This window comes from Idiotropiscis lumnitzeri, chromosome 9, assembly GCF_059441095.1.
Source record: "Idiotropiscis lumnitzeri isolate Australia: NSW breed Sydney's pygmy pipehorse chromosome 9, RoL_Ilum_1.0, whole genome shotgun sequence".
NCBI lineage: Eukaryota > Metazoa > Chordata > Actinopteri > Syngnathiformes > Syngnathidae > Idiotropiscis > Idiotropiscis lumnitzeri.
The window spans coordinates 11,768,154-11,778,762 of record NC_142399.1 but is presented as its reverse complement, the minus strand read 5'-3'; the positions used below and the strand labels follow the sequence as shown (position 1 = coordinate 11,778,762).

Sequence of the window (10,609 nt, the reverse complement as noted above, 5' to 3'; positions counted from 1 at the left end):
CCTCAAAGGGTGCACAACAAGATGAGAGGAGATGCCAAAACTTGCTAATCAGACAGACCACGTATTTTTCTTTCCTCGCTGTCTTTCGTGTCTGAATGTCATGTCAATGTTACGTTGGACTTAATATGTGAACGCAGTTCTCGCTAGATGGCAGTAAAAAGTCACGATTGCGTCCTGTAGAAAGATAGCTCAGCATGTGCAGTGTGTGGAGGTATGTTAATGTTTTCCAGAGTGTGCATCCATGCACTAAGGCAGTGTTTGTGTGTACGCGTGCATACACACGCACACACTCGCACACACGCGCACACACTCCCACTTGACATTTGAATGAATGAATGCGAGCATGCAGGTGACACGTTAATCCCCTTATACATACGACAACACAACATCTCGTTCTCGTGTGGGTTTTAAAGGCCATCAGGCATGTTGGACAGCCACATTACAAGTGACGACTCCAAAGCGAGATTATTGCCGTTGCAGCCAGATTGGAGCGAAGCCATTTCACCATTTTTATACGCTGCAACAATTTTATGGTCTTTAGGCTGCCAGGTATTGTGATGGCCACCGGTTGTGGCTAATGTTTATTGGTTTATTATTCTTTACAATGGGAAACACCAACTGCCGCACTATTTCCCTATAGTATTTCTTGCATGGAAGGGGAGAGGTGGGATAGAGTAGCAAAATAACCTTTTTTTGGGGTTATTCTATTAAGACAAAAGTTTGTTATTTTTTTGAAAAAGCTGTTTTGTCACCCCATGTGTATGAAATGTAAAAAGAACTGAAAAAAAGATTTATTGTAATATGAATTTGTAATTTTTACAAAGCCAAAAATATACCAGGTCCAATTAACACTGACAGGTGTTAAAAACACACAGATTTAATTTGATTTATACTTTTTTCCAAACAATACAACAAATATTACAATCTTCAAAATACGCTTGGTCAGTCTAGGCTGATAGGAGATCTTTTTAAAAACTACCATTGAGGTACCACCCACAATGGTATGGTACTTTAAGAGGCGGCACTAACTCCAGTCCAGCCTGTTGATTGGTGGACAGAGATTAATCACTTCCTGATCGGGTGACGTTTTCACACCCATTCAATGGATAGGTCACCAAAAGAAAACAAAGGTTGAAAGTTACTATTCGACCACGGTGCACCAAGAAACGGAAAACAGTCCATGGTGAAAAGAAGATGATGTGAGAATAGGCCTCGACTGAAAATGTTGTTAGCAGGACTGGCCAGATTCAATGTGGCGCGTGAGCAAGATTCTTTTAAGGCGCCACCCATGTATAGGAGAGCTTCAAAAATGGAACAATATGTTCTGTGTGGCCACACTCGTCTAAATAAGGGCCTCTGATGAATATTGCGTTTGTGAAATATAAATGAAGCAGCACGTAGATCCATTTTAAGTGGCTGCCATTTTGCCATTTGCTGTCGACTGAAAATGACATCATTGTTTGTTTCTCGGGCACTGAGAGCAACCAATCACGGCTCACTTGTTTGGTTCCGTGACAGTTGAGCCCGCCCACCACTGTGATGTCATTTTCAGTCAGCAGCAAGTGGCAAGAAGGCCGCCCAGGAAAAAAAAAAAAAGAAGGCCGCCCAGGAAAAAAAAAAAAAAAGAAGGCCGCCCAGGAAATGCTCTCACGAATACTTTACTCATTTTGCCATTTTCAGAAGTAAAAAGTCAATATTTTGTCTAGTAGGAATTTGTTAGATATATTATTTTTCATATATAATTAACACATTTAAAAAAGGCATTTTGCCACTTTCTGCCGACTGAAAATGACATCACAGTTGCTCAGGTAGCAAGCAATCACGGCTCATCTTGCTCATCAGTCTCATAAGACTGTACAGGTGTACCTATAAAGTTTCCAGTGGGTAAAAAAAGGGCAAAGGAAATAATTCAAGACATCTCCGCTAGATGGCAGTCAAGGAACACGTTTGGCGCTACTCTGGTGACCAAGGCCTTCGTGCACTCTCACGGCGCGTGCGTGCGCGTATGCGTGTAAACTGGGAGTGGACGCTGCCCTAATCCATCCCACATAACGTTATAAACAGGTTCTGGATTGATAAAGGCAAGCGAGCATCGGTCAATGCTTGACCTTTTGTTTGGGCTTAGTGCACCAAAAGGCTGCGTCCCACCAGAGGAAGCTTTAGGCCTGGCTTGAAATGAATGAAATCGCCGCCCTCGATGCACACGAATGTTTTCTGCAATAACGTGCAATGTGTATTCTACAGATTAGCCTCATAACAAACAATTTCCACCCTATCGTTTGTGGTCCACGCCTGACCTATTCGACAATCGAGTATTACATTTGTTATAAAAATGACACCGTTAGAATATATTGGCCTCACTTGGTCGATTATGGAATGTGTCTCTGCTTTGACGTGTTTGCCGTTTTAGGTTGCGGAAAAGCAGTTAAAGTGGCGATATTGGCTATTTTTGCAAATGTGTTTCTCAATTTGTCCCAATTATTTTTTTTTACTTAGGCCTGTAATTGATTTATTATGATCGACAACTTATTTAGCGAAGCACTTTGAGATTTAATTCCACTTTGTGTACATGTATTTTTAGACTTTATTATGGAATTACTATTTTTCAATTACAACTTATTTGGCTTACGTCTGAATTTTATGTGCACCCAAAAACTAATAGTTCATTTTAATAAAGCGTTTTATCCAATTCCAGTGACAAGTTCTACCATGTCAAACCAACTTGACATCAGAAGTCAGTAGTATTTTTGCAGCATTGGGCTATACTTCATCCATTTCATGACTTAATTTTAACGTTGTGATTTAGAGTGTGCCAGTTAATGGAGCACACACATATAAATCCTGAAAAATGTCCAATATGGTTTGATGCTAAGCTAATTTTCACGAGTTCATAAGTGCGAGTCTTTGTCGTAAACACAAAGCAGATGGCAGGCCGCAGGAAAACACTCTAAATATGTTTGCCGTCCAATGCTCAACATATGCTTGTTATAGGCGCGCCTGCGTGTCGCGCGCACGCGCGTGCGTGTTGGCTAAAATGGCCTGAGAACGTCGGGAGAAAACACAGGTGCTCTGGCTGTATTTAAGCTGCTCAGCCCTCTGTCCAGTCGGTGTGCACAGGGCGCGAGATCACAGCTTGCACCCGGTGGCCTTGCACAACAACACATGCGCGCGCCGCGCACACATGCACTCCTCCCCACGCCCCCGTATGTGGACGCAAAGGCCGGGCCCGTGCGCGCGACGTGGCTGGCTCACACTCGCTTGAGTAAGCCTGCTGCTGCTGCTGGCATGCTTTCATGCAAAGCAGATGAGCCTTGTGTGTGCAATGGGCTGCGTGCGTGCGCGCACACACTTACTCCATGAGGTTTGCGCAACAAATTAAAAGGAGAGTATCTTCAAACAGTGGGTTGAGTGTGTGCGTGTTGTTGAAGGAGAGCACGTGAGTGTCTGTGTGTGTGTTGCGTGATAGGTGAACAGCGAGCGGCAGGTGCACGGAGCGTGTCATTTACACGCCGGTGACATTATTAGCTGCAGGTCCGGAGTTCAACGGCAAAATGTTATTTGGATGCAGTCACAGCTCACATCTATCTATCTATCTATCTATCTAACTATCTATATATCTATCTATCTATCCATCTATCTATCTATCTATCTATCTAAAAAGCATTCAATGACAAAAACTCGACTAATTTTATTTAGCTTCATTTAGCTGTTGTCCTTGATACGGTCGCTTTTCGAGGGACTTAATTACCAACAACTGAAAAGGTTTAGCTCAAAATTGTCCTTTTTGCAACAAGTGAGTCACGTGATAATGAAGACAGGGAACGCGGAACTGCTGCCAGATTGATGCGTGCAGTGGAAACTCTCCAGTGAATCAAGATTATCTTCCTAATGGCCTTTCAATGCAGGACTGGTGTTCAGATGTGCCTTACACGGTGTGGCAAGTGAGTGTCGACAGTTTCCATTTGCAAGCGCGTGGTCAGATGCTTTCATGTCCCTAAAAAAAACGAAGAACTGCATGATTCCTCTTGAGTAAAAATGAAGTAGTTGTTTGCTTTACTTTTATTTGTTGCTGCTGCTGCTGCATGATTACACAACATTGGCGAACTTGTGTGCAGTTAAGCGGCGAAACGTGTGCGAGAGGGATAGTGAAACAACAGGGCAGGGCAAGTATTTCTCCCCGCCGGACTTTGGCCATGCCTCGTACGAACACCTGCCTCCCTCACGACCCCCCGCCCCCAAATTACTCCCCTGTCCAGTATTCACTTTGGAAAGGATGCACACCAACGCACCGACGTAAAAAGCAGTAACAACGTCCCAAATCGTCACGTATGTCGTGTGACAAATTACAGTGAGCAGCGAATAGTGGAATTCATGTGAAAAGTGTAAAAGGTGTGCTTAGGCGCCTCGCCGCGTGATTGTCTCACATTCTTGTCGTTGACTATCGTGTAAGTATCACACACACAGATTACTCCTCGCTAAGTTCTTTTGTGTGCTGATCCATATTTGACTTGACACATCACGAACACGTGCCCCCACCTAACACACACACACACACACACACACACGCACTGTGCATGACCCCATGCAGAGACGCGCCCACGTATGTTTTGCACTGACTCGCCCAAACCTTCGAGGCCTATAATTGGACTTCAGTATGATATCGAACACAGTTCACTATGTGTGTTATTTTATGTTTTAGCAATATTTTTCAATACGAAATGTGCACACTAAATGATTAGGACTCTTACGTTTAATCACGAACTTGATCCCCTCGTGTGATTTTTTTTAGAATGCTGCTCCAAATTTTCTCAAAAGTTAAGGCTGTGTCAATTTGGAGTTAACATGTCGTGCAAGCTCAGAAGCAGACCGATTATGATTAAATGGGACTATATTACTATAGTTGGGTATACATAATTACAAACATGACGTCATCCAATTGTCTGATTTAACGAAGGAGTCTTGTTTTGATTTCGAAAACATTTTCTTTGGGTTTAAGATAACGTTTTTGACAAAATTATGCCAATCCCTCACCCACTAAAAAAGAAAGAAAAAAAAGAAGTTTGGTGTGTATGGTCTTGCATTTGATCATGATCATAGCTAAAAAAAAAAAAAAAGCTTTTGGCAGATCATTTATTCTCGTTATTCTTTTAATACTTTTGTTTTTTGAATCTTTGTCATAAAATGCTTTTAATTAATACACACAATCGTGTTTTTAAATTAGTGTGCATAGTCGACATTTGGTCTTACAATACACTACATACACAATAAATGTATTTCTTACTAGTTAGACATAATAAATACAACGCATCCTAATGATTTAAAGCTTTTTTAAATGACTTTGAGGATGGGGTTTTTTTTTTGCTCAAAGGAAAGTTAGGGTTTTTTTGCAAGAATGCCTTTCTCCATTCAAACAGTTCACACTGCCTTATCTCTCACCCCTCTCTCTCTCTCTCTCTCTCCTTTTTTTTTTACACACTTCTCCTGCCACCAAAAGCGTCCCCCAAAACTGTCAGACCTCACAGGTCCACTTTTTGTAGTTCTTGCGTGCAAATATCTTTTTTATTATTATTATTATTATTATTATTATTATTATTTTATTATTATTTTATTATTATTATTATTATTATTATTTTTATTTTACATTTAGGACAACGTCCGAAGGCAAAAAGAGCTGCCAAAGCAGGACAGGACGCTCTTGAGGCACACTTGCATGTGATCAACACGACAAACATAAAAACCGCAAGTGTCCTGCATGGGACGAACGTGCTCCTCATTGCTTGCAGATTTGGCAGCCGAATAAGGAGAGTCTTGCTGGGGAGAAATCCCCCTCTTTTTTTTCAGAGCGATGGGAGGTGGGGATGTGGAAGGGTCTGTGCGTGTGTGTGTGTGTGTGGGGAGGGGGGGTGCTTGTCTTCCTGGGAAGAAAAGCTCTTTTGAGAGGGCCACAATAGCAGATTGGAGCAGGGGAGGAGTCCCATCGCGATTAGGCCATTTAATGGCGCGTTTACTTAATTTCTGCATTCACCAGCAACGGTAAACAAAAGGTGCAAATGGCACTCACCGTTTTCCTTTTGTTTTGTTTTGTTTTTGTCCAAATGTGTGTCGTAGGCTCGATGTACCAAACATGACTTTTTTTTTTTTGCCCCATGCGGTTTAAGCTCGGCGAGGAAAAGGTTTAGGTGACTTGTGTAACCTGCAAGCAAGCAAGCAAACAAGCAAGCATAAGCCTGCAGAGATGAGCGTTAATGCCCCCGCAATCCAATAATCATCCAATATGAACTCGTCTTGAGCCACTTAGCCCATGCATGGAGAGACTCACTCCACAACATTGCAATTAAATATTATATTTGATTATTTAAAAAAACAACAACATAAGATGCTATGATATTCACATATAAAAACATGATTTGAATGTGAGGAGAAGGAGGAGGAGGAAGGGCCACGTTGTGATATGCGCAAATGTCACGTACAGAACAGACAGGCCGAACTTGAGCACGCGTGAGTGTTTTTAGTTGAGAGCAAATATTGGATGGACGAACACCAGGTGGAGAAAAGTGAGGGAGGAGGGGGGGGGTCGTTATGTACAAGCATATTTCTACACCTTATTTTACATCGTGGGAGAAGGATGCCATTGGTAAATTTCTTTTTCGTCATCACATATAGCGACATCCTCCCATACAAAAAAATAAAATAAAATAAACAAATTTGAAAATAAAAATCTGATACATTGTGTTGACCCCGCACAGGCAGGCAGTGACAAAGGAATATTTTTTCTCCTTTTTTGGAACAACAACTAAAAAAGGTGCTTAGGACTTGAAATGATTGTCTGATGATCAAAAAAAAAATCTGGTCTGCCAGACGTCATCACAAAAATAAATGGTCCAAATGTTTATAATTCCCTCTGCTCGTTGATCCTCTGGATGCAAAATAAAAAAAACAAATTCAAAACAAAAAAATAAACGGAAGGACTATTCATGCAAGTTTAGTATTGTTGGCGTGTGAAGAAGACGAGGAGGAAGGGCGCGTAGCACGGGTCCTTTTTTTTCTTTTTCAAAGCACTTTTAATAAAAAAACAAAAAAAAACACGTGCTGTATCTTTTTTATGCCATATTTATAACGATCGGTCCTTTTTACTCCTCCATCCAAGTCTTTTTATTTTTTCCTCTCAGGTCCATTTTCCCTGTCGATAATTCTCTTTTTGTGTTGTGTTGTGCTGCGTATCATACGTCGCACTCGGAGTCACTGGAGGTGACGGAAAGGATGGAGGTGCCGGTGTCCACGCGCTCCGTCATGCTCGACACGCTGGTAGTGGGACTGGCCGCCGTCGACGGCGACTCGGCCGAGCTGTGAGGGGTCAGTCCGGCCTCGGACAGGGACCGCATGCCGCCGGCTCCCATGGCTTGATGCTGCAGCCTGACCGAAAACAAACAAATACGTCAAGAAACACTGACGCCAATTCGACTTTTTTCGTCTCTTCGTCGAGCTCCCCTTTGCAAAATAAGGACGCAAAGCTTTTTCCTCGCCTCCCGCCAATCGCAGCAGGCCCATGTATGCAAACAGGCAGCAACAAAACACGGCCGACATTGCAGGAAAGGTCGTGAGATTGCCAAATGCACTTTCGCACGTCAGTCTCCCGCGCATGTCCACGAATGAGTGACGTGGAGGTGCTTGCAATCATCCTAAATGTTGCTTCGCAATGCACTCATGATAATAACTCCGGCGTGCCGGCTCATAAATTCGTTCGTGTGTGTGTGTGGCTGTGTGGGGGTGTGTGTGTGTAGCAAGAAGACTGCCTACAGCTCATCTGGTCGTGGATTGATGTTGTTTTTTAATCAATTACCAGTACAGTGATAGCACACTTAACGTTATGAATATAGCATAGTCTGCAAATGCTTTGAAATGTAGCGATTATATTTTTCTATTATCCAAGGCACGGGATAATCTTCATTGAGAACGATGCAAAGTGACATTAAAAGACTACAAAAATGGGAAGCTGTAACAAATAATCAAGTGTCACGGTGCATGTGTAGTTTCTGATTTTAACAGTTTATTGTTTTCTATATCTGATTTTAACTTTTATGTACAGCACTTTGTATGCAGTAGTGGTTGTTTGAAAAGTGCTCTCTTAATAAAGTTGAGTACACCTGAGTGGAGTGTATGAAAAATTTTGAGATCTATTTTAAAGTGCAGAAAAAACAAAGCCTTCTCTAATCAACTATTTTTTAACCGCTTTGGAAATATTTCAAATATGTGGAAATACCCTTAGACTCAAAGTAACATAAATAAGACCACGTGATTTAGGTTACTGTGGAAAAAATCAGCGAAATAAAAAATAATTTCATACTTGATCATTTCGTCAAAAAGTGTCATTAAAAAATAGCAATTATCAAATTTTCAATTCAAAGGCGCTACCAAAGTAATTGGATTTCATGAGAAATTCCGCGTTTTAAATTCATTGCGTCGGTTTTATTAATTTTATAGAATTTTTTAAATAAGTGAAATGCGACATGAGCGCAATGTGTTGCTCTACTGGAGCGTCGGTGTGAGTGTTGGGACACTTCGCGGCGTTTGGCTTCGACCACGCACGTCAACAAATCCTCGGCTGCCCCAAGCCGCTGTCGAGTCGGGCAGCCCCGGCCGGCCGGCTGGCTCGCTGCTCCGGTTCGGTTCTAGAATCTCAACGCACATCAGTGTGGCCTCTTTAGTTTTGGGCTGAGCAGAGAAAGCGGCACCAACCTGTTTTTGGCCGCCGCGGCTCTGTCTCGTTGCCTCCGGTTCTTGAACCAGTTGCCGACCTGTGTGGGAGTGAGTCCGGTGGCTTGCGCCAGTTCCCTTTTCTTGCTGGGGTTAGGGTAGGGGTCCTGCAAGTACCACTCCCGCAGAAGGCTCCGCGTCCGCTCCTTGAAACAGTGCGTCTTCTGCTCGCCGTCCCAGATGGTCCGAGGCAGCGGGAACTTCTTGCGCACGCGGTACTTGTCCACGGGACCCAGCGGGCGCCCGCGCAGCTTCTCGGCCTCCTGGTAGTGCGCCTCCAGCCACATGGCCTGCAGCTTGCCGTGCGAGTCCTTGGTGAACTTGTGGTTCTCCAGGATGTGGTAGAGGTCCCGGAAGTTGCCCGTGTGGAAAGCCACCACGGCGCGGGCGCGCAGGATGGACTCATGCTTGTTGATGGCTTCGCAGGCACCGGGCGCCACGGGCAGAGACCAGAGGAAGCGGCCCAGCCGCTCGATGTCGCCGGTCTCCTCCAGCGTCTCGCAGACGCTCGCCACCTGCTCCGGGGAGAAGTTGAGCGTGGGTAGCTGGAACATGGACAAGTCTTCCGGGGAGCGGGCGGCGGGCGCGCTGTTCGCCAGGAGCAGCGGGCGATCAGCGAAGTTGGGCAGGAAGAAATGGGAGGGATAGAGCTCTAAAGGCGATCGGAAAACCATGGAAATGACCTGAGAGAGAAAGCCAAATTACGGAGAAAAAAAGAGGGGGCGACGAGCCCGACGCCAGCAGCCGGCACGGCCGAGTTGCGCGCCTGACCAAAAAAAAAAGCAGATCGAATGATTCAATGGCTATCGCCTAATGACACCAGCCTCATAATATCTCCCCCCTAAATCCGCCGTTGAGTGTAGCATTGAAACATTTTGTTTCCCTTTTCTATTGGTCTTCTTGGTGTCGCCGCGCCGTTGCCATGGAAGCGCTGCCAATCACTGTCAAGCGTGCCAATCATTAGCCAGTACGTAGCGCGAGGCTTTCACCACCAGTGCCTCGCGCACGGGGGGTTATCAGAGTCTTCCATCGCCACGGCAACCCCCCGCCCCCGCCTCCACCTCCCTCGCCCGCCCCCTCCCTCCCTTTTATACACCCCAGCCTCCATCGCAGCCTATCTGCTGCACGGAACGAGCAATTAGAGGCTGGAATATTATTGCCATCTTTAACGGGGCTCGTTAAAGCAACTAGCCACCCCCACCCCCGCCCCAAACACACGTACACGCAAAAATGCATGGGAGGACTTGCATGCGGACAGGCTGGTGGCACTGGACGCTTTAAACGAGGGCGACGAGTGGACGACATGCAACTCGGCAAGACTAATTTTGTAAACAAAGAAAAAGAAACATGAGCATCTTTTATTTATTTGTGCCTTTTTAAAATTGTATTTAATTCTCTTGATTTGTTACGATAGGTGCTCCGGATGGACTGTGGCGGTGGTGCCGGTGCAGGCTGCGATGTGACGCCGCTTCCCCCTGTTCGCGTCCCGGCCGGCTCACTCGGTCGGTCCCGCCTTCGTCACCTCGCCTAACTTCCTCGCTCCTCCCCAGAAAACAGCAGCAAGCCTCCAAATCAATACCGAAAAAGAAAGCTACCTTCTCATGGGTGATTTACGATGCCAACACTCCCCCCCACCCCCCTTTCCCTCTTTTCTTTTTCTTTTTTTCCTTGCATCGTGATCCAAAGGACACGATCCATATCCACATCCGCGGTCACAGGACTCGGCTTAGTGCGGTAGCCACCGCGGGCGGTGTGATTTTCATGTTTGCGGCTCAAATTTAACCAAGGGTGTTAAAATCGCGCCGATGGAGGCATAGGGACTCGCATTGAGAGCCGCCACCGCCGCCGCACGATC

The 10,609-nt window shown here is 44.9% G+C and overlaps 1 protein-coding gene across 1 annotated transcript; it reads right to left on the bottom strand.

Moving 5' to 3' along the window:
* Nucleotides 1–6,328: 6,328 nt before the first annotated feature.
* Nucleotides 6,329–9,762, bottom strand: six3a (SIX homeobox 3a). Its single transcript, XM_088305344.1, has 2 exons — nt 8,737–9,762; nt 6,329–7,413 (listed from the first exon to the last, which is right to left on the bottom strand). Exons 1-2 carry the CDS (start codon nt 9,426–9,428, stop codon nt 7,221–7,223), a joined length of 885 nt encoding a protein of 294 aa, XP_088161470.1. The 5' UTR covers nt 9,429–9,762; the 3' UTR covers nt 6,329–7,220.
* Nucleotides 9,763–10,609: the final 847 nt, after the last annotated feature.